The 24,136-nt window shown below is 40.2% G+C and overlaps 1 protein-coding gene across 1 annotated transcript in view; it reads left to right on the forward strand.

Annotated features, from left to right (window-relative positions):
* Nucleotides 1–24,136, forward strand: part of galnt13 (polypeptide N-acetylgalactosaminyltransferase 13) — a 55,107-nt gene that overhangs the window by 19,794 nt on the left and 11,177 nt on the right. Inside the window, exons 4-11 of the mRNA XM_072685894.1 lie at nucleotides 1,342–1,508; nucleotides 1,685–1,892; nucleotides 5,298–5,468; nucleotides 10,273–10,390; nucleotides 10,683–10,863; nucleotides 17,107–17,246; nucleotides 22,175–22,273; nucleotides 22,385–22,519. Coding sequence (XP_072541995.1) covers nucleotides 1,342–1,508; nucleotides 1,685–1,892; nucleotides 5,298–5,468; nucleotides 10,273–10,390; nucleotides 10,683–10,863; nucleotides 17,107–17,246; nucleotides 22,175–22,273; nucleotides 22,385–22,519 — 1,219 coding nt within the window. The remainder of the gene's footprint in view (nucleotides 1–1,341; nucleotides 1,509–1,684; nucleotides 1,893–5,297; nucleotides 5,469–10,272; nucleotides 10,391–10,682; nucleotides 10,864–17,106; nucleotides 17,247–22,174; nucleotides 22,274–22,384; nucleotides 22,520–24,136) is intronic.

The raw sequence follows: 24,136 nt of genomic DNA on the forward strand, positions 1-24,136 counted from the left end.
GTGCCCTCTTACCCTCATTCTGTCATGCTCTTGAGAGGAGGGAGAGAAGGATCCCTGCTGTCCTTTCTGCTCATGTCCCCTCTTTTCTGCTCTGCACTCATCCATCCTCCGTCTCCCTCCCTCCATTATTGAGCTGCCGCTATCTCTAATGCAGTCTCATGCCTTATTTAAGATCAGAAAGGGACACACTACCATCACCACCCCACACACATACACACCGTCCCCCACGCCACCCGTTCCTGTGTCTGTGCAGGCCGAAGCGTCCCATTGAGCTGAGGAGACTCTGTCCTTGCTGTCAGCGGTTTGGGTTCGTTTTTTTGGGGAGGAAGGTCGCGCTTATTAGCCTCGAGTTAGTGAGAACTGTCCTTTTTAGAAGTTTTTAATAGGTGCCCTATGTAGAAAGGCAATGTGTGCGTTCTGTTCAGGCTTTTGTTCTATGCCCTTATTAATCCACATGATTCAGCTAATCACAGCCCTAAAGGGGATCATATCAGCAGAAGCAGGTCTGTTATATATTACCTAGAATTAAAAAAAAAAAAAAGCTTCTCTGTGAGGGAGCATATATGAGGCTCATAATGAGTTGTACATCTTCAGTAGTAAACTGGAACTTTTTTTTGCTCCATTTGCTTTAACGTTAATGTTGAAGTTTTCATAGATAACACTGCCATGCAGTTCAAATGAAATCTGAGGACTTTAATTGTCTTGTCACATTGAGATGAGTGTGAATGTGATTGAATTATCTTCATCTACAGTGGCATCTGTCATCTGGTGGGTGTATTGGGCAGAAAGTGAGCAGTCAGTTCGTGAAGGTGATGTTTTTAAAGCAGGAATGAAAGCATGGGTTTTAATGACGCGCTGAGTTCATTTGAAAAGGGGATTCTGATAGCATCCTGCGAGGTCAGGATGTTGGATGACCACCAGCTCACCTCATCCCAGAAGTATTGGGTAGAGCATCATTCCAGAGAACACAGTTCCACTGCTCCACAGCTCAATGCTGGGGGGGCTTTATACCTCTCTAGGCCACGGCTGGCATTGGGCCTTGTGCCAATACGTTCATGTTTATTTGCTCCAGAGAGTCCTATTCTGCATTCAGCAACTTTGATAAAAATACACTGATGATGCAAATATGACATGTGAGGACTCTACAGACTAGTAGAATACAGGCATATGTCATGTCGCACCAAGATCTTTTTCTTTATATAATAAACTACACTTTTATTGTAGTCTGAATTCTTCTAGATCTAGACAGTGTGTCAGCTAGCCCATAGCTTGCCTACAGCTGTATAAAATAGTAACTTTGTTATTTTATTTTTTTTAAATATATATAAACCTTGCTTCTAGCTGTAAGACGAAGGTTTACCCGGATGACCTCCCCAACACCAGCATTGTGATAGTTTTCCACAATGAGGCATGGAGCACTCTACTGCGCACCGTTCACAGCGTCATCAACCGCTCACCCAGACACCTGCTGGTGGAGATTCTGCTGGTGGATGATGCCAGTGAGAGAGGTAAGGCTATCTGAATGCTGGTGAGCCTGATTGTGTATTTCTACACAGGGAATTTTATGAAGCGTAAATTCTTGAGAGGCCATACCAGCCCTCTCACTTTGCTGTGGCTTTGAGGTCAAAGCACAAAGTAAATGAGGAAAGATTGACTTACCACACCATTCTCTTCTGTTTGGCAGATTTCCTAAAGAAGAAGCTGGAGGATTATGTCAAGACCTTGGAGGTTCCGGTGCGGATCTTGCGGATGGAGCAGCGCTCTGGTCTGATCCGGGCAAGGCTTAGAGGAGCCGCTGCTACAAGAGGCCAGGTCATCACCTTCCTGGATGCTCACTGTGAGTGCACTATGGGCTGGCTGGAACCTCTGCTAGCACGGATCAAGGAAGACAGGTGAGTGTATGAGTTTACCTGCTTCAGCAGTAAGAGAGAAAGCCTCTGAAAGGCTAGAGATTAGACCATAATGGCAGTAGAGTGGTTAGAGCTTGCAGTACTGTTGCTGAATGTCTTTGGGAAAGATCAGTAGGAAAAAGACTCTTGTTGCTCTTTGTTGTTTTTGGAATTGCTGGGCCTTTCCACTGCTGTGTAGATGAATATTAATATAAAAATCAAACAGAAAAGAGCTTTTGTTGTGCTTCTGCTCTGTTTTGTCACTCACAGAGATGAATGCATTATTAATAGATGCTCAGATGGCCAACCTCGGTGCTGTTGACGGGGCGAATGTCTGATTTATTTACTAGATTTAGTTTTTGTTTCTGTTCACATGTAGTAACTCAAGGTGTGTAATTCATAGCTTTACTCCTTTCTCTAAGCCCTGACTCTTAATAGAACATGACATCTCCGTGTGCTGGTTCAGTTGGGCACATCATGGATAATTCTGACGTCTTAAAGGGGCTGCCATTTCTACTGCTATTTTGGACCTATTATTATTAAACATTTCTCTCTAAAAGCTTCACTTTTTTTTTAGTGCCCCTGAAGTCTGGTTTCCTCTGGTTAAATCTGCTTCCTTATTAGAAAGTGGGATACACTCCAGCTCTATTACATTTACATCACACTGAAAAGAGGCTTAAGGTGCTTTAAAATTACATTTAGTGTGAATATCCTTTTACACACTCTCAGCTTTTACATGGGTCCTTTATGGTTCAGTCAAATCAGTACTGAGGTGGACTTTTTTAGAAAACTCTTTATAATTTGTTATATATGTATGTTTGTGGTAAACAAAATACTTTTGGATCTGCTCTTTGAGCATTGCCTGCATTGATTAAAATTGGTTCTTAAGTGGAGTAACGTCTAGTCAAGTGTGTTTACTTGATTAGTGTTGACATTGCAACTGTATAATACACACACTTAAAATGATTCAACCCCAATTGCAAATTAGGTTTATTAGCAAAATGAACAAACTTTCAGCTGTTTGCAATAAAGCAATCAAGCAAGGCCGATTTAAAAAGCTCATCACAACTAACAGAACAAGTGTTTTCCTCTCATTTAATACAAAATGCCACTTTTAACTACTGCAGTCTCAGAATTATTCAACCCCTTTGTGACAAGTGCCGTTAGTACTTTGTAGAGCAGCCTTTTGCTGTTGTGACCAGCTGCAAACGTAATGCATAGCCAGACACCAGCTTCTGGCAGCGTTCTGCACCCGTCTTATTCAAATCCCAAGATTTTTTTTCATGGGGTTCCAGGCACATGTCATAACCGCTCCAGAATCTTTCAGGACTTCTACACTACACAATGACTTGCCTAAAGCTTCCGGCAGTGTCTCAACTGTGAGGAGTCCTTTGGCTCGCCTTCTGGGTTTGAGTGTTGTACGTCGTACAGCGCGGTTAGCCACAGATTTTGCTTAACGACCAGTGGTATCCGCACCATGCTCAGTGAAATTAAATGCCTCCTCAAGCACCTCCATACTTAAGAAAGGCCGCAAAAAAATTATTTTCCACAGGAAATGATAGGAATGGTTACCCACATGCCGATTCACACGGGATTAATATAACCTGAGGTTATTCTTTACGATTCGTATTACAGAAGGTAAAAAGTGCCAGAATCTGAAGTGGAAGCATGCAGTCGATAAAAATGACCGACATGGCACTTTCAAACGGGACTAAAAGCCATGTCACTCAGCCATGTCACTCCACTGCTGCGTTCTCTTCACTGGCTTCCTGTAGCTGCCCGCATCAGATGCTGGCCTACAAAGCCAAGAACGAACCAGCCCCTCCAAACTTGATGGCAATGGTCAAAAGCCAGTCCGCACCTAAAACCCCTTCGAGTTTCAAGTACGGCTCGGCTCGACCCGCCATCCCTCAAAATCCGCGGATGACAAGCGTCCAGGCTTTTTTCTGTCCTGCACAGAGGTGGTGGAACGAACTTCCCCTGGGTGTCCGAATGGCCGAGTTGCTCACTGTCTTCAAATGCAGACTGAAGACCCACCTCTTCAGAAAGTACTTGGACGAATAGAGTACTATGGTCACTTTAGTGTCTTGTGTTTAGTAATGTCTGAGCTTAAAGGTATCTTTGAACTATTAGTCTATTCTAACTAGCTAAGGTTTTCTTGGGTAAATAGCAAAGCACTTTGTAAGTTGCTCTAGATAAGAGCGTCTGCTAAATGCTGTAAATGTAAAATCACAGAAATTGATAATGAATTGATAATGAATGAATTGATGAGAAATTGTTAATAATTAGATTACCTCCACAGGTAAAACCAATCCCCTAATAGGGCTTTAGCTAGATTTTTAACATACAATCAAACGGCACAGTCAGCAAACCCCTAGCAAGTCCAGGTGTTTGATGTGTTTTGTCTTCAGCACTCCTGATGCAACTAATGAAGCCCTTGATTTGCCACCTGGTTTGTAAATGTGATTCTGTTCAGGGGGCTGAGTAATTCTGAGACTTCAGTACTTCAGTTATTAAAAGTGGATGTGTGTTGAATTTGGAGAAAGCACTTGTTATATTACTTGGGTTAAGCTATTTAAACTGTTAACTGTTTAAACTGTTACTGGTAAATTGCAGCTGACTGCTGACAATTTGTAATTTTTTGTTTTTTTTGTGGGGGGGGTGTGATTAAATAATTTCGATTGCAGCTGAATCAAATGTTTAGGCACCAGTGAAAATTAGAATATAAAAGCTCCTAATCTGGGCAGTACGTGTTTAATTTACTTAGTACGTTTATTAATACATTTTCACATTTCATTTTCATGGGAGTCCAGAATTATTTGTAGTGATCATTCAACACCATGTTAAATCAGGTGAGCCGGTGATTGAATTGAACAAACACTGACTGGGGGCATATAGGAGACATTCAAAGCTTTGTTCTTCAAACAAATGTCCACAATATCTTTACTGTATATATGTACGTGCATCTGTTCTAATGTGAAATGGTGTTTTTACAACAAAAATGGAAAAAACAACAACAACAACTAAAACTAATGAATCAGCTTTGGGCTAAAGGTATGACCGGCACTCCGAGATTCATTTTTTTCTTGAGGGCAAAAAAAGGAAGTTCTAGAGCCTCATTCATATAAATGATTTATTCTGGGTCTGTTATGACTAAGCGCACTAGTTCCTGCCAACAAAGCATTTTTTTTTTGTCACCTGAAATGTGCACCGTTCTTTTAGAGACTTTATATGGCTCAATAGTGGGTAGAGTAAGGTCAGCGGAGTCATTTGTATAAAGTGTTTCAACCTGAAGTTGCTTATTACAGTCCCAGTAGACTCACTTCTCTGGCCTCAGTGACCCCAAATTCAGTTTTTGAAGGATCGGCTGGAAGAACTCTCACTAATGTGAGTTTTGTGCTGTTATAGGAAAGCTGTGGTCTGTCCAATCATCGATGTGATCAGTGATGAGACTTTTGAGTACATGGCGGGCTCGGACATGACTTACGGAGGGTTCAACTGGAAACTGAACTTCCGATGGTATCCAGTGCCTCAGCGAGAGATGGACAGACGCAAAGGAGACCGCACCTTACCTGTCAGGTGAGAACTAATGACTTTTAGTGATGGTCAGACAAGGACTTCAGAGAATTACATTTTCCCCCTGTGAAATGTTGGTAGACAAAGGCAAGTAAGTTTGCCCTCTGGTTAAGGCATCGTAATGTGTTCAGGAGACCGTACACATTAAATTAAGCCAGGTATAGAAACTGTAAGAAGAAGCCTCTGACTGTGAGGCTTTCCTATTACACTGACATACTCGGCTTAATTTAGAACCTCTAATGCACACTGAGCTCTGCTTATTCAGGTAATTTACATGTTTTATACTGACTGTTTAATGATTGTGGAGAACAGCTGGGAGGAAGTAGTGAGTCATTGATGTCTTTTCTACTAGAGCTGTCCAGTGCTGAAGGATTTTTCAGTTGAATTTGCAGGATGCTTATCTCGTAAGTTCTGAAGACATAAGCCCCATCGAAACATCCAGAATTTTTTGTCTCTGGCTTACACAGCACAAAACGACCCTAAAATGCTAGTGTGAGCGTGCCAGCCCAGCAGAGGGTGCTTCACTGTAAGCAGCAGGTCTCCTTAACTTCATCTCACATCTAGACTCCAGACATCCAGATGTTGCTGTGGTGACGCCATTGTCTCTAAATCTCCCTTAGGCTCCTTATCATACAGAGCTTCTTTAATCAAATTTGTGCTCATTATGTTCTGTGGCAGTCTACGCCGAGCATGTGTAATCTAACATTGTATCGTCAGTGTTTTCATATATATATATATATATATATATATATATATATATATATATATATATATATATATATATATATATATATATATATTTTTTTTTTTTTTTTAACGAAGGTTAAAGTTTCTTTAAAAATATATAGATATATTATATAATATTAATTTATTAATATTAATATTAATTATTATATAATAAAGCACTGTGATCATGTGGATAGGAGACTAAAATGCAGTGGAAAAAATAAGTTTTAAAATATCTGGATATGTGTGGACGGGACTACTTAGCAATTCTTCTAAACTACTACAGGTTCTACAATACCATACAAATCTAAAGGCTCGCAATTTAAGGGTTCCAGGAGAAACGCACGCTTGTGAAATACAGCACATACAGTGTGTTCTCCTTTTGACTGTGTGCACCGAACCACGGCGGTACTGTGACAGTTTGCTACGAATACACAAACCATTTCACCCCTTGTTACCACTGCTACAAATGTATGCTATGGCTTTTTTCTTGTGATGCGTGATGCGTTATTCAGAGACAATAACAGAGCTGCGAGATGGATAATTAAATGTAATGTAATTAAGTTTAACAGTGACTCCAGCTATATGCTTCATATGTGTAGACTGGAGTACTGTTTCCTTTGTTTAGTGGTTCTTCTGACCAGGGCTGAGTGTATCAAATGTTTGACATATTCACAATGAGGTGGGTTTTTCTTTTATTTTTTTATTTCCTTTATTTATTTTTTTACACAAAATATATGAAATTAGGCATTATTGTGAACATCACTGGGATCCTAATGCGCCTCATTATGTAGCTGGATTTCCTGAAGTCTGTGCCAGTCACACATGGTGAATAACACCATTGCCCTGCATGTGGGAGAGTGCAGCTCGTTTCTCTGTTCAAGCTGGAATACACACTCCTGATGCTGCATTTGCTTACTATATTAGGCTGCTGTGTAGAAGAGCACTGAGCACAGTCACGATTTCAAACCACATTCCCTGCAAAACAGAAGAAATATGATTTAGATACCGACATTTACTTCTGTTCTTGACCATGATTATTTAAATTATGAAGTATTATTGTTTGTTTTTACTGGATATTAGTTATTGTTGTAGTTGGGGCTGAGCAAATTAAGCAAAATCGACATGCAGAACCTCTATCTGAATTAATATTGCTTATATTGTCTAAATCTTCTTTTTTGTTCTTCTTCTGCTAGTACTTGTTGCCCTGTGTGGTTTTTATTTCCTGTCACCTTAAGGACCTACTACCCCATGTCACTTGACTCCGCCATGTCCAATCTACAACTCAAGCTCCAAGTTAACTAAGCAACTTGAGCAGCTTAGCTCAAATACCAAAGAAAAATGCAGTGTCTGTCGTTCATAAAAACAATCGATAGTTAATAAAAATCAAAGTAAAATGTTCAATTTATTGTAACATTGATTAGAGGTCAAATCGCCGAGCACTGGTTGTAGTTAGCATTTTGAATCTTTTTGAATTAATCTAGCATTTTGAATTTTACATACATTTAAACAATATCTAGTATATCCTGGTATTCAGGTACTATCCCAGAAAGAGGGAAAATGTACTTTATGTATTTTAACAATATTGTCTAGTCCTACTTCTTACCAGTATTCTGTTGCACAGCTCAAATTTCATCATAGCAAGCAATGCCACTTTGCCAACAGCAGCTGGAGTCTGAGAGAGCACAAGAACCCATGTCATCTTTTTGCTGAATGCCTGTGTGTCAGAATTAATCTGATAACACCTCACTCTCTCCGGGTGGGTAGATGATGCTCTCTCTCCTCATGACTCTTAAAGTAATGTTGACCAGCACAGGTATGTTAGTCGGTGCGGTGGAGCTGAGGAACTGGCGATTTCTCTGAGCGTATAGGCTGTTGCTGTATCAGCTGCAGTTTAAAGAGTGACGTGAAAAGTGGCCGGCTTTGCATGTATCGGGGGTGACATGTTAAGTCCCATGTTATAGGGAAGAATTTGGCAAAATGCATAAAGAAAAAAACAAAAAAAAACATTTCCTTTCTCTCCAAATAAAATTAATAATATCCCATGTTACAAACATGATGTACAGTCTAGATGACCTCAGACTCTCAGGTTCTCTAGAACACCCTGTTGAAGATTCGTGATTGCTTAGTTATCATGGACAGATATAGCCACTAGCAGAGGTTTTACTGTTACACAGTAATATACTCAGCCTATTTTAGCATCTCTATCACTCACTATGAGCTCAGCTTTCAGGTTATTTACACGTTTCAGAGTGAGTCTTGATAGTGGAGGACAGCTGGAAGGAAGTAGTGAGTCATTGTCTTCAGGAAGGCAATAAGTGTGTGTCGCTAACGCTGGAGCTACTGGAGCTTTCCAGTTCTGCTGGACTTTGCAGTTAGCTTAGCTTTGCTTACCTTTGAGGTTCTGACCGATAAAGTGCTCATGTTTTGTGCTCTTAATTCCTTGCTCATTGTTAATCCGAATACCCAAATAAGGATGCACTACATCGCTTTATAGGCATGGTATGGCCTTGATAAATTTTGATAGTTTATTTCCGGCGTGAAATTGTTTGTGTCTAATCAGTAAGCAGTTTTGTGAGACGTCGGATCCGAACAGCAGAACTAGAATCTGAGATGCATTAAGTGCAAGTTAGATATGCACTGAAAGGGTAAAGTCAAAAAGCAAGAAAGAATGAAAGAGATTCTTCCCAGTTCAGCATATCTTTCAGAGCTGCATAGTTAATTACACTAATAGTAAATTAAAAGGCCACATCCATTTAAAACGCTTTCAAATCATTAAACAGAGTAGATGTTTTTTTTTTTTTAGGTGCACCATCACCCATTTAGTTTTGCCGTTTAGCAAAAGGTGAAATCAACAGCCTGTTTAGCCCTTAGATCCTTTTGCTTTTTAGCTCTTACCCAGCCTGTCACCTGAGGGAGCTGCTCTCTCTTCTCAGCCATCTGTAATCACTGCCAACCGTCTTCATCTCCATCTCCATCTCATGAAGCACCAGCGTGCTTGAAGTGGGGGGAAATGCTGCTCTGAAGGGAGAAGTTTTCCTCTGAGAAATTACTTATACCGTGCTGATGGGTTTTAAATGGGACGAGCTGAAAAAGCAAGGCATGATCAGTCGGCTGTCTACAGTGGAATTAGCATCTTCTATCAGTCAGAGAGACAGCGGGTAGATCCATACTCTGAACGGATGCTGAATGTAGTGGTAGAATATAAGGTACACTTATATCTTTTTGGAACTCCTGAATAGTCCTCAGCAACCTTTTCTGCATATTTAAAAGCATTGCATACGTTTACATTTTTCAGGGCTGCACAATATAGACAAAATGTGATATTTGCTGATTACAGCATGAAAAACCATACAGTAGGAGTGTGTGTGTTTGTGTGTTTGTGTGTGTGTGTGTGTATATATAAAATCATTTGTACTCATTAACATAAAAAACTATTTTGTCATTATCTTCTAAATATACTTTTTTAAATAAATATTTTTTTAATATTTATTTTTTTATGATGAATTTACTCTGAGCTGGCAGAAGAAAATATCTTTTTTTATGATTTTTTAGTAGTTTTTCTTTGTGGGGTTTAAGTTGAGCAGGACAAAGATAAAGTAGATAATTCCTGCAACACCTGTGTTAATCAACATAGGCAGAATGCAACTGTGCCACTGTTTTAAGGTGAGATTTCAGCTTCATGCTGTGAGAGAAACACACAGCAATCTAATTGTGTTTTTATCTTTAATATTATATTTCAATTGCAATATTAACGCTTAACGGTACTGTTTGAATATGTATGCATGTGGGCCAATGTGGGTGCCGGATGTGGCCAAGGATTGGGCTCTGTTGACATGCTAGCTAGACTTTTAATGCTACCTACCACCAGTGTTATTAGATTACTCTAGCCCTGCACAGATACTCTAATTAGAGCCCTTAACGATGTCTCTAATTCAGAAACTTGCATCGCAATAATGTTAAAAATGCATTTTATCATTCAGTCCTACCGTTTACAGAACAGCAGCTGCAAGTATTTGCAGTTGAGTTTTCCTCCTAAACCGCTTTGTGAATTTGTTAACCGTGTGCACATTTGCCGCAGAACTCCCACCATGGCCGGCGGCCTGTTTTCTATCGACCGAAGCTATTTTGAGGAGATTGGCACCTACGATCCCGGAATGGACATATGGGGAGGAGAGAACTTGGAAATGTCTTTCAGGGTAAGTTCACAATTTGATATGCGATGGCAGCCAACAATGTAATTACTGCTAATAGTGACCATGATTGGCAGCTCATGATGGTGAAATTGACTGGAACAGCCAAACCCAATTAAACTGCCATGGCACTGATGAAGCCCTACGTTTGCTGCATTGCTTGTCAACTATAATTCACAACAACTTCGATTGATCATGAATTTGAGTTATTTTGATAGCAAAAGCTTTAAAGCGATGATTGTAATTACCAGAAGCTGTAATGTAATTCTGTAATATATTGGGAGTGTGTTGTGTCTAGATTTGGCAGTGCGGTGGGTCTCTGGAAATTGTCACATGTTCCCATGTGGGCCACGTGTTCCGGAAGGCGACGCCTTACAGCTTCCCCGGTGGAACTGGTCAGGTGATCAACAAGAACAATAGGCGACTGGCAGAGGTCTGGATGGATGAATTCAAAGACTTCTTTTACATCATATCACCAGGTAACACTTCCTTTTCATTTGCGTTTTACGCGTTTTGTAATGTAATTGTCATTTTCATAGCGACACAATTCAGTGTCATCACCGAAAAGCTCTTCAAAAGGGCTTTACTTTGCTAATTTTATGCATCTCAGTTTCTGAAATATTACTTGAGCTTGTTTACTCAGCGTGAACCCACACATGACTAAGACCCGTTGGTTCTTGTTCATAAGCCTTGCTCTCTGAGTAATTACGCGTCTCTTGCCGTCTGCTTGATTATATTAGAGCAGTGCCTTGTGTTGTCTATAAATAGCATGGCTGGATGATTTGCATCCGTGGCAGTGCTCTTGCGGAAGAGAGTAATTATGTTAGTGCTTAAACTCCTGGACCAGAGCTGAGCTCTCTGCATGCGACTCCACTCAGAAAGCACACTCAGAACACACAACGTGGTACTACAGATTGAAAGAGTCTGAGAATTATATTAGCTTGATTATTTCAGGCCTTTTTGGATGTATGTGATTATTGTTGATTATAATTAGGGGTGATGTAGACTTTTTTTGCAGCTGTGGTTTAGTGGTCAATGAACGGGGCATCAGGTTGCTTGGTTTAAGACTTTTGATGTATATCATAAAAATGTATATACTTACATAAATAATCCTTTGTCTGCCATGTGTTCCATGAGCTCTGTATCATGCCTAAATAGTAAATGTGTCTCTCAGATCAGATCAGATTAGATACTTTCTGAACAACAATTAAAAATTTCATTCAGAAATAAATTCCAGCCACAGGACACTCATCAAGAGTTGTGAGACTGTGAGATGATGCTGTAAATTCCAAAAGACCACCTGATTTCAGCTCTGATTTTGAAATATCTCAATTAATACACTAGCCATGATCCAAAAGTGAAGTCCACCAATTACAGATGTTGCTGTTTCCATGGGGTTATTACTATGTGCAGCAGAGAAGCATGAAGTGGTCTTTAATTAATTCACATCCCTTTCAGTAAACTGCATGTATGTGGTTCTGGATGTATGTGTATGCATGCAATTTTGTATTTATTTATTTATTTAGACTGTATGAGTAAGACAACTAACTTTTACTGATCTAGAATGTGGCTACTCTGAATGAGCTCTTAATGGGGTGTTGTCACTATGTAATAACTTTAAAGAGACTAACTTTTATTTCATTTATTTATTTAAACATGGAATGCCTAAACCCCAGGTTAGGAACCACTGGGCTAAGGATTTGTCTATATTTACCTGTCTATAGAGAAAACGAATGGGACAGATGACCACTGTTGGGTAATTGCTATTCAGCTCTATGTCAGTCAAAACTGATAGGCATTAGTTGTAGTGACGGGTCTGTGGTCACATGTTCTCTACATAAATCCTACAACTGAAAACCATACATATAGAATACTTAGGACCACTAAAATGATGCTCAAGTCCTAAAGTCTCTATCAGAATTAAGAGCTTGTCTGTAAATGTGCCTGCAGCTTTTGTCTCATTCAGCAGCCTAGATGCTTATTCTTGTCAGTTGCTTCATTTTATTGAAGCAATTGCTTCTATTTTCACAGCAGTTAAAAGTGTCACTGACTGACGTGTGCTGTTGTCAATCGTGTTTGTATTTGGCTCGGATGTAAATTTGCAGTGCTCCGTCAGCTCAGACCTCCCACAGCGTCACTCACTGTGAGTTTCTGGGTTACTCAGCATGTTTCGGCAGCACGTCAGCTTAAACATTTTTACTTAAATATCACATCCATCAATCTCACTCCTTTCTGCTGATGTAAGCCTTTCACACACGTCTGCACACAGACCAGATTTATCTGTGTTCAGCAGGGATCTGCAGGACCTGTGTCTCACTCTGATGCTGAATCTGCCATCTTTTATTCATGCCTTGCTTTGTACTAAGTGTCATTCAACATGCAGTGAATCACTCAGTTCAGCTCCGCTGCTCTCGTATTCATGAGCGGCTCACTTCCTGGTCCCACAGGAGACGTGGGGAACGTAGTTCTCCTGTAGCCTGGTCCTGCAGCGGGGTTAGAGCTCTGCAGCATCTCTGTACTGGGCAAGTGATCGGATTTATTCCTGATCGCTCCTGCGTCTGCTTCAGGTATTTGGAGTCGGCTGGTAATGATCTTTGTACTGCTGGTGGTGTGAGAGGAGGAGTAGTAGTAGAAGTCTGGAGTGTGAAGGTGGGGGACCAGAGGTGGAGGGTTTCCTGAAAGGCTGTCCCAGTGGAGAGAGTGCTGTGTGCACATGATAAATGAGCTTATAGTGGGGGTATAGAGAGCAGCAGGATAGCCCTGTGTGGTCTGGGCTTTTTGGCTGCTACATCTGTTGCAGGGAAGGAGAGAGAATTGGAGATGGGTGGTCTGTCACTTTGCTCAACAGAAACAAAATAGTGTGCCTGAATTCAGTTCAAATGTTTGGATAATACGTACGTGGTTTGGCCAGTCTACGACTAAATGATAATGGCAGTGGAGTTTCAAAGCTGACCAGTGTTCGAATCTGAATTTTAAATATTCAAATTACACCCACTGTACAGCCTCTGAGTGCTGAAATCGTGATTCATCACATCAGACTATGTTTTCCCAGTCAGATATCTATATCTGTCTGCTACTGCATACCGCTTTTTACAACTGTTGTCACAAAGCAGCTTTACATGATTAGTAATGAAAGAAAATAAAGAAAAATAAATAACATAAAAAGACATGAAAATTCGAAGACCCCCAGTGAGCAAGCCAACGGCGACAGTGGCAAGGAAAAACTCCCTCCGAGCTGGAGGAAGAAACCTTTGAAGGAACCAAGACTCACAAGGGGGTCATCCTCCTCTGATCAGAACTATTTATAAATTATTGATAAAAGTAACCAAACCATCTATACTGTTAAACTGCTCTGGTCAAAATCATAATATAATAATCATGTGTAGTATAACTTCACAAGCATATTCATGGCAGTGATGGTCAGAGTAATGATAGTTAATAGTGGTAATATTAATAGTGGCAGATAGTTAAGAGTCCATTTAGGTTTTAACATGGTCATACAGTTACACTTCTGGAGGAAAATGGCTTCTAAACCAGAACGTCCAGACAGAAAAAACAGAAACATCATATAGGAAGAAGCAAAGGGGAAACCGGCACTTAATGGCTGTAGGACGGAATGAAAGAAGAAAGGACTAGATGAAAGGTGGTGTGGAAGTACATAGAAAGAAAGCCTCAGAAGTGGTTCTCTACCAGAGCATGGGATGTGCTGTCCATTCTTCTTATTTTTAAACAAATTATTAATTTGTTTAAAAACACACCTATGAACTCACTTTATAATCTGAATATATATGCTAATATGAATTATGATTGCTAGAAGACTGACTGGGTCAGAACATCTCCATCTTCAAAACATCAAGCAGGTCTCGTGGGGTGTTCCCAGTATGCAGTGGTCAGTATCTACCAAAAGTGGTCCAACAAAGGACAACCGGTGAAGAGGCGACAGGGTCCTGGGAACCTAATGCTAATTGACGTGATTCATGGAGGCTCCCCCTCACAAGTTAACATCCTGGTGCCAGATACCACAGGATGTCTTCAGAGGTCTTGTAAAGTTTATGCCTCTAATGGTCAGATCTGTTGTGGTGGCACGAGGGGGACATACTCAATATTAGGCAGGTGGTATTAATGTTGTGGCTGATCAGTGTTTGCTGCTTTTATAAGCCAACCGTGACTGAAACTACACAGGCCAATTTTCTGTGTCATGATCCATTTCAAGGAAAAGAGTTTTTTGCTTTTGTGCCTTTTCCGTGACCGTTCCTAAAGTGTGAAATAGTCTCTCGTTTTTCATTAGGTCTCGTTAGCTCCATAATTTTCATTAGGTCTGTAATAATGATATTTTCAGGTTAAAAGACCCCTGTGTTCTCTCTGAATGGTTGTATTTTCCAAGCAGTGTCATTGTTATTTGTCTTTTTATTACAATGATCATTATTTTACTGCTATTATATTGTATACCATTATTATCAAATATATATATAGGTTTATTTATATTGATGTAGTTACATTTATTTTAAATGTATCATAACACTTTAATTACTGTAGTATTTTTCTTTTATGGTATTATACATTACTGATGGTCAACATCCTTTAATTTTAAACATGCTCTGTTAAAAAAAATAATAACTTGACTGGATAAAACATTGGGAACCTGCTGATGAACATGAAAAAATATCAAATATCAGGGATTTTGTTGGTCGGAAATTAAATGACCACACCAATAAAAAAAGAATATGCCAGACAACAGCATATTACAGTAAAACTGGGGTATCCGTCTAGCATTTGCCATATTGTGCCTTAATTATTTTTGTTTGAGCTACCATTCTGTTCATCTCATACTTTTATTGCTTTCATTTATCATTAAAGTTGTTAGATTAATGTATTTCCTGTGTAGACCTAAATCTTTTTCAGTCACATGTTGTACGCTTATTTTTAGGAATGTGACACAGGACCACTCTTATTTTGTGCTACACAATGGAAACAACCCTGAATTTAACTCTGTTCAGTATGTGATGTGATTCAGTTTCTTAAAAAAAAACTCAGCGTATGGCACTTCGTTAAACTTAGCTGGGACAGTGAAGGAAGTATGATGTGGAAGCACCCCCTAGTGTTCAAGACTGAGTGATGCATTGTGGATTTCTGTACAGATCTGAATTACCTGGACCTATTTTTAGCAAGTATATCAAGGATTAATAATTCAGGCTGAGACCTCATTCATCTATATACTGACATATATTTGGATATAAAGGCAGACACTGATTCTAGGTCAGCAGACTTTACTCCACCCACCCCCCACCCCCCTGAAGTAGGCCCTGGAGAATCACAGCCAAGTGTGTGCAGTTCATCCAGGGGGCACATGCACTACACTGTGAATGTTGTGGTCTAACTGCTGCCAGGCTGTATTAGCTTTCAGTAACTAGATTAATTATTGAAGTGTGAGGGGACATTGTTTTCCCCAAATCCCAAAACTCATCCTTTCCCCAAAGTTGGCCAGCATATCTGAAGCTGTAGGCATCACTGCTCTTTCAGATACATTCAACTTTAGCTCATGTCAACCGAACGTTTAGAACCTGTACACCCACATATACACATGGCCACATATGTTATAAATATATAATGCACTATTGTACTTTAATATAAAGAAATAGCATGCACTAATATTAGAAACCAGAATTGGGGTATATTTTTCTTCACAAATAAATGTGCACGTATTTCTCACTGTACTATGTACAGCGAAATGTGTCCTCCACATTTAACCCATCTGTGGTAGTGAACACACACACACTGAGCTAGGGGCAGTGAGCACACTCCAGCGCCTGAGGAGTAGAGAGGGTGAAGGGCCTTGCTCAAGGGCCCAACAGTGGCAGCTTGCCAAGCCTGGGTATCGAACCCACAACCATGTCATCAATAGCCCGGGCCACCACTGCCCCTGCATGTAGATGCACCCCTAAAATACAACAAAGTCCTTAATGTTCCTTTGTGTACCTTGAAGTATTTATATATAGTAAACAATACAGTAAATACAGTAAAACATTGTATTCCTTGCCGTTCTTGTATACACTGACACCAGTTACATTCCCTTCCTGCAGGCACAGAAGGGTTCCACAGTCTACTACCTTTTCTTTCGGAGAGTGTATACACATTTAAAACCAATCAGCCATAACAGTTAAGCCTTATATCGTGTAGAACCCTTTTGTGCCGCCAAAACAGCCCTGACCTTATGCTGCATAGCTTTCACAAGACCTCTGACGACGTCCTGTATATCTGGCACAAAGACGTTAGCAGCAGATCCTTTAAGTTCTGTAAGTTGCATTAGGTGCCCATGACCCTGTCTATGGTCAACCAGTTGTGCATCCTTGGTACTTTTGGTAGGTACTAGCCACTGCTTACTGGGAACTCCAGACAAAACCCGCTGTTTTAGAGGTGCTCTGATCCAGTCGTCTAGCAATCACACATTGACTTTTGCCAAAGTCACTCCTGCTTCCTGTTTCTAACACATCAACTCTCCACCCTTTGACAGGTGCCACTATAACGAGATGATCAGTATCATTCGCTTCACTTGTCAGTGGTTTAATGTTATAGCTGATCAGTGTACAGTGAATTCTAATACTAAGTCTAACTTCATCCTTGTATATGCACATAGAAAAACACACACTCACACACACGTATTTGAAATCTTGCCTTGATTTGTATGCTGCCCACAGTAAAGAATGTGTTGTGTATTCATGCAGGTGTGGTGCGAGTGGACTATGGAGACGTGTCTGCCCGCAAGGCTCTAAGAGAAGCTCTGCAGTGTAAACCTTTCTCCTGGTATCTCGAGAACATCTACCCTGACTCCCAGATTCCACGCAGATACTTCTCACTGGGAGAGGTATGCTCAGCCTGTTTTTACCCCCTGTTCTTTTTAGGAGATGATTCTCATTCAGTGAGGCATAGCAGATCAGTGGTTAAGAAACAGTAATTGATGCGACACTGTTATTCAGGTCTATTCATGTGTTCCTTGTTAAATTTAATTGCGTTAGGGTGAATTGTTTTTCTTTCTTTTTCTCTTGTGGAGTCGTCACTGCCTTTGCTCTTCTCATTCATGTGCTCATTTAGAGGAGAGCTCATTTCTATAGATAGCAAAGTTGGAAATGATCTCTGTTAAAGATTCTAGCTAACTTATTCTTGTTTGAGTCTGAAACAGTATAGAATAAGCAGTACCCTGCAGGGATTTTAGGCTCTTAAGCTATTTATTTATTTATATCTAAAACAATTTATCCACTCTATTTAATACCACATCCAGTAAAACCTGACATGAATGTTGAGGAAAGTAGTTCATTTCTTGTGAGCAGGTTTAAAGAACAAAGCCTGGTTCCAGATTTCTCCTGGACTCCCCCCTCTCAAGCCAGCGCATGGATTTGTTCAGTTTCTTCACCAGCTCACCTAATTTCACATTATTAAGCACTGACTTGTCAAATAACTTTAGCCTATATAATTCTAGACTCCCATTAGGAGAACTTTATTTCTGAATATGATTAGTAGTTATTCTAACATTAGTGTTTTACAATATTAGTAAATAAACACTTACTGCCTAGTTAAGAAGCTTTTACCAATCTCATTTTCACAGGTGCCTGAACCTTTCGCACAGTACTGTAGATGTTTATACATGGGCTTACGCTAATGTTTGGGCAGCCCTGGTGAAATTACAAATTTTAGTTGATTTCCTAAGCAATTGTTTTGCACTCTGATACAACTGACTGATGTGCTCGCTTATTTATATGAGAAGCAACTCAACAAATATGGTTATGTTGTGGCCACATTATGACAACCTATTGTTTTGGTGTCTCAACATTGTCACACCGATGAAATGCTCAATGTTCTAAAATATATAATGTGTTCTACTGTCAGAAGATGGATAGTGGAACATTTATTGTAAGTTTGAAAAGTTGTTTAAAGGTAGTCTTATGACAAAGGGGCAAAGTTACATAATGAGGTTGTGACCAAGTAAACAGTGCAATCTTTGGATAAGGTTTGTAGCAACGTTGTAAGAAACTAGACATATTGTGTACATTACAAACCAGGGGAGGTCATGATATTCTGAAATGACCTATTACATGTTTTAGAGCACAAAACAGTAATTATGCTTTGGATTTTGTAGAAGTGTGTTCTCTGTTAAAGAACACATTTACATGTAGAAAATTAACACCACCTGACTAAGAAATAATTATTCTTCATAAAATCACCTGTTCCACAATTATTGGCACCCCTAACATTTCTTAGGAAATAAATGTAATTAAAGTATTTCTGTCAATTCTACAGTAATTTACGAAGTTGATCAGAGTATGTAGGAACATTTAATTAGTAATTCACAACTTCCTGTTTCCCTGGGGTATAAATATGACGTGACACAGAGGCCATTTCTCTTCAACATGGGAAAGACAAAGGAACATACCATTCAAGTAAGGCAGATGTGTGTTGACCTCCACAAGTCAGGCAATGGCTACAAAAAAAATAGCCACTCACTTACACCTGTCCATATCTACTGTCAGGAATTATTAAAAAATTTTAAACAACTGGAACAGTGGTAAACAAGCATGGAAGAGGACGCAAGTTTATTTTGCCACCACGCACAGTGAGGAGGATGATAAGAGAAATAAAAAGGTCTGCAACAAATGGTAGCTTCTTGGGGTCACAAAGTCTCCAAAACAACCATCAGGCACTATCTGCATGCCAACAAGCTGGTTGGGAGGCATGCACGGAAAAAACCTTTTCTCACTCACAATCATAAACACAAACGTTTGGAGTTTGCTAAGCAGTACTGGAACTTCAACTGGGACCGTGTGCTTTGGTCAGGTGAAACTAAGATAGAGCTTTTTGGCAACAAATGCTCTAAGTGGGTCTGGTGTAACACAAGAGCCGAGTATGCAGAAAAGCACCTCATGCCCACTGTGAAATATGGGGGAGGATCAGTGATGCTGTGGGCCTGTTTCTCTTCCAAAGGCCCTGGGAACCTTGTTAGGGTGCATGGCATCATGAATGCTTTAAAATACCAGGACATTTTAAAACAAAATCTGGTGGCTTCTGCCCAAAAGCTGAAGATGGGTCGTCACTGGGTCTTTCAGCAAGATAATGACCCAAAACATCTGGCCAAATCTACACAGAAATGGTTCACCACACACAGAATCAAGCTCCTCCCATGGTCATCTCAGCCCCCAGACCTCAACCCCATTGAAAACCTGTGGGGTGAGCTGAAGAGGAGAGGACCCAGGTCGCTGGATGATTTAGAGAGATTGTGCAAAGAGGAATGGTCAAAGATCCCTCTATCTGTATTCTCCCATCTTGTGAAACATTATAAGAGAAGATTAGGTGCTGTTTTGTTGGCAAAAGGGGGTTGTACAAAGTATTAACATCAGGGGTGCCAATAATTGTGGCACACATGATTTGATGTTAAACAATTATTTCTTAATGTGGGATTTTTTTCCTACTGAATAAATTCACTTGAGTTAAAGGTTGGATTTTACTCTTTTTTTCCATCGTGGTCCTATATTATTTAGAAAAAACTCAATTTATTAGAAGCTAAAGAACACATCTTAACCAGGGGTGCCAATAATCATGGAGGGCATTGTATTATAGTAGCTTATTAACATGGCCAATTTTTATTGTTTTAGCACACATTACTTCAACCAAAGGCAGTGATAAGTCTGGCTAGTGTTTTAAACCGCTCAGCTCGGCTAAGCTAATAAATTCACCGCCAATCCACAGTGTGTAATGGACTAGCAGAAAGCTGTCAACGGGGGCTGATGGCCTTGATTAATAATTATCTGCTGAGCCAGTGTGAAAGGTCCCTGAGTGAGTGAGTGTGTGCGCGAGTGCGAGGGAGAGGAACTTTTTATTTATTTATTTATTTATTTTTTAAATAACTGTGGTAAACCTCATCTGTGTGTCTACAGCTGCTACGGCGGTGCCGTCTGCCCCGTGTCTGCTTTCTGCTGGCTTTCCACCACACCACACCCTTTTTACTACAGACTCCATTAGGCTTTGTTATTTCATTATAAACCCCACAGATGAGTCAAAGCAATAAGATGGGCATTAAATATAGATTGTGCCCATATCAAACTGGTTGACTCATTTTTTTCCTATAGCGGTCACTGATGGGAAAAACAGAGGAGCTTCAAATAATCCATGATGTTCAATTTGTGCTACCCAGCCAGGGTCGTAATTAATGAGCTAGAATGACTTGTTTCACTGTTGCTCTAATTATGTTGCAACACACGAGCAGGCTAATCAAGGCCTTGTATTATTAATTACGTGGGGAAAAAGTGATTGCTCCAGACTTAAGCCACCTGGAGAGTGAGTGACTTCATCACATGTACTGATAATATAGCCGGAGAGGTTTGGAGCTTATGCAGAGAGCCTGTGGACTCCCCTTATCTGAAGTGACATTCAAGGTTATGCTCAGTTTGTCTGTTCTGTTCCTCTTCCGGTTTTATTGAGTAGGAATCTTTAAGACTGGTGTAATTCATAATGAGGGTGGACAGGGGTCCTTTTCAGCTTGTTTCGCAGGCACATGGCCAATCTTTAGTGAAAAGTAACAGAAGGAGCTACATCAATTAGTGGCCTAAGGGCCAGATTCGGCCTGTAAGCCCCCGCCCCTACCACCATCACATTTAATATATATTCGAATACATGCAGAATCTATTTAAAAAGGTAAAGCACTCAATCATTTACCTAGTGTACAACAAAGCACTTAAGGCAGCTGCTATAGGTCATGAATGTAAATGCAATCTAAATGCATTCACCATCAAGACATTCTTGAAGCACATGACCACATGCAGAGAACGCTCCAGCGTAGCTCATAAAAAAACATGAGGCTGCAGTCATGGTGCAGAGACCATGGTAAAAAGGCTATGTGAGCAAAGTCAAGTTAGCTATTATTGCTGACTGATGGCACAGGGGGGCCTGGCTCAAGGAGCATTTGCTCTGCGAGAATTTGGCTCCACATCAAATCTACACTGTATTATTCAAATGTTCTTCTCAGATTTTGGGTATTAATTGGGACCTTATCCCCCTTGGCTTCTGTAACAGCTTCTACATTTCTGCAAAGGCTTTACACTAGATATCAGAACATTGGTGAGAGAATTTGACTGCAAGAGCATTAGTGAACCCCAGGGGCAGATGTTGAATAATTAGTTCTGAGTCACACAAAAAAAATCCCATCCTAAAGGTATTGAATGGTGCTCTGTTACTCCAGAAATATACACAGTTCCAACAACGTCCTTATAGGCAAGGATGCTTACTCATGGCCATCTCTGTAAATTTTGGATAGACCAAAATACTGAAGGTCAAATTGCTATTTCAGAAACATGTTTTACATCACCGAATAGTCATGAATCTCATGAACAGTTTGTAGTGTTTGGCTCCACAAATAAATGTGATTTTTATTTTTTTTTTTACCTTGTTCTGGCTACTGCGCTTGCACAGGAGGGGAGGTGGGGCATCGTCCCACAATATTGGCGACACACTATGGAGTTGAATGGCTCTTTTTCTTGAAGTGCAGGCTTTAGGAGAACTCCCATTCATTTAACATCTATGCTGAAAAGCAGGAAAAGCAAAACACTGTGCAGGAATCCGGCTCCCCAAGACTGGAATTGCCCATGCCTGCACTAGCCTATGCTTGGCACACTTGGCATAGTGACCTCAGGTTCTTCTATGTGCATCTTTAAGTTGGTGAAATCAGTAATTAGACCGTGTGTGATCACCTTGCTCATAGGTTTTAGCATGTTTCATTAACTGCTTTGGGCTGTGTCTTATTTGCAGATCAGAAATGTGGAGACCAATCAGTGTGTAGACAACATGGGGAGGAAAGAGAACGAGAAAGTTGGCTTCTTCAACTGTCATGGCATGGGTGGGAACCAGGTGAGAATGCACTAACCAGGGACAACATTCTTAGCAAAACACCACCATCTAAGGGGCCTCCTTTGCAAAGAATAGCTCATCAGGGAAAGTAACTGTATTTCTGTTGCACAGGTGTTTTCATACACCGCAGATAAGGAGATCCGGACTGATGACCTGTGTCTGGACGTGTCTCGTCTGAATGGACCTGTGGTCATGCTCAAGTGCCACCACATGAAGGGCAACCAGATGTTTGAATATGATGCTGAGGTATGTAGAGTGCGTAGTTGGTCACTATGAATTTTGACATACATTTTAATATTTATTTAGGATACATACATACATACATATGGTGAATATGGTTATGACTGATATAAATGTCTACTTTAAAGTTTGTCCTGTTTTTAAGAGGTGTTGGACAGTTTTAACCACCAGATGGTGCTGTAACCATTCTTTTTACTCAGCATTTGGACTGGGTTTTTTGTGTTCTACTCTCTGAAGCGAAATTAGAGTTGCTCTAAAGCACAAACATCCTTCTTCCTCTTGCTTAGTATGTTGGCAAATGGGAATATGATTTTAAGGTAAGATGAGCTTAACTGTGTTTTGCTGACTGTTGTGGTAGTTTTCTTGACGCTCTCCATCCACTTTATTAGAAACGTCTTTGTACTTTCACTTTTTGACTCAGTCTGCACAGTTTGTCCTTCTTCCCCCTTTGTATGCTGAACAGATATTATTTGGATGGTGCACTCGCAACACAGCAGTGATACTGACATGGCAGTAGTAACAGTATAGTATTGGCCAGTAGGGATGGCACAATAACAAAAATTTGGTAGTCTGTACCACTGAAATTCTACAATTCTTTAAAATACTAATTTCTAAGTTTTGTGTCAAAAAAAAAACCTAAACTAATTAACTTTATGGTGGCATATAATTCTATTGCACTGCACAGCTGCCTGGATACAATATTAATATTACAAAAAACAGTGGCATGGAGCCTTCGAGTATCTAAAATAATCAATGCTTTGTTTTAAAACTCACTCAATCTGTTATGGCACAGCATGTGAGCAGTGGTGCCCAGCCTGGGCAATAAAATCAAACAGGTAAAAAAAGCTTAAGTTCGTTACAAATTCTCTGTGACTCTTAATCATCCCTGTTCATCCAACTTAATTCCGGACGTCATTCCATGTGATCTGGTTCCCTTCATTCTTCTTCATTCTTCCCAAAATGTGTAGATTATTATGCTGCCATGTATCTACTGTGATACTGTTTGGTACCGCCACGCCATGTGATATCTGCTTGGTACCAAAGTATGGGTTCTTGTGACATCCCTATTGGCAAGAGTAGATAAACTACAGTGGTGTTGCTTGGGTTTTTTTGCACCAGTCAGTGTCACTTATTGGTGGAGCATGGCCCACCAGCCAAGAGGTGGTGAGAAACTGACCTAAAGTCAGAAAAGAAAATGGCTAAAGTCTCTAATTATGCACCAGCAATGTGTAGCTGCAGGATCAGAGTATTTCTAATAAAGTGGCTGGTTGGGGTATATAATGTTTCTGTATTACTGATGTTGAGGTGTGTAGTCTTCGGTAAAATAACCCTTGCTATGCTCTCTGGAATTCCTTGTGTTAGCTGTTAAGATATGATATAGTCTAGACACAGTTCATAGATCAAAATGTGTCACGGTGCCCTTAGCTACACTGTATCTGTTTACTGTGAAACTACTGCTTCAGTCTTCTGACATTTCCCAATCTTGTTTCACATTGATTTTTTAGGATACTGTCCCATAACTTATACGCATGTTCCATGAAGATGGCTAGTTGCCCTTTTTTTTTGAAGCACTCGCAGCCCTTGGTTACATAGAAACCACCCTGGAAAATGGATCAAACGAGT

This window comes from Salminus brasiliensis, chromosome 8, assembly GCF_030463535.1.
Source record: "Salminus brasiliensis chromosome 8, fSalBra1.hap2, whole genome shotgun sequence".
Lineage (NCBI taxonomy): Eukaryota > Metazoa > Chordata > Actinopteri > Characiformes > Bryconidae > Salminus > Salminus brasiliensis.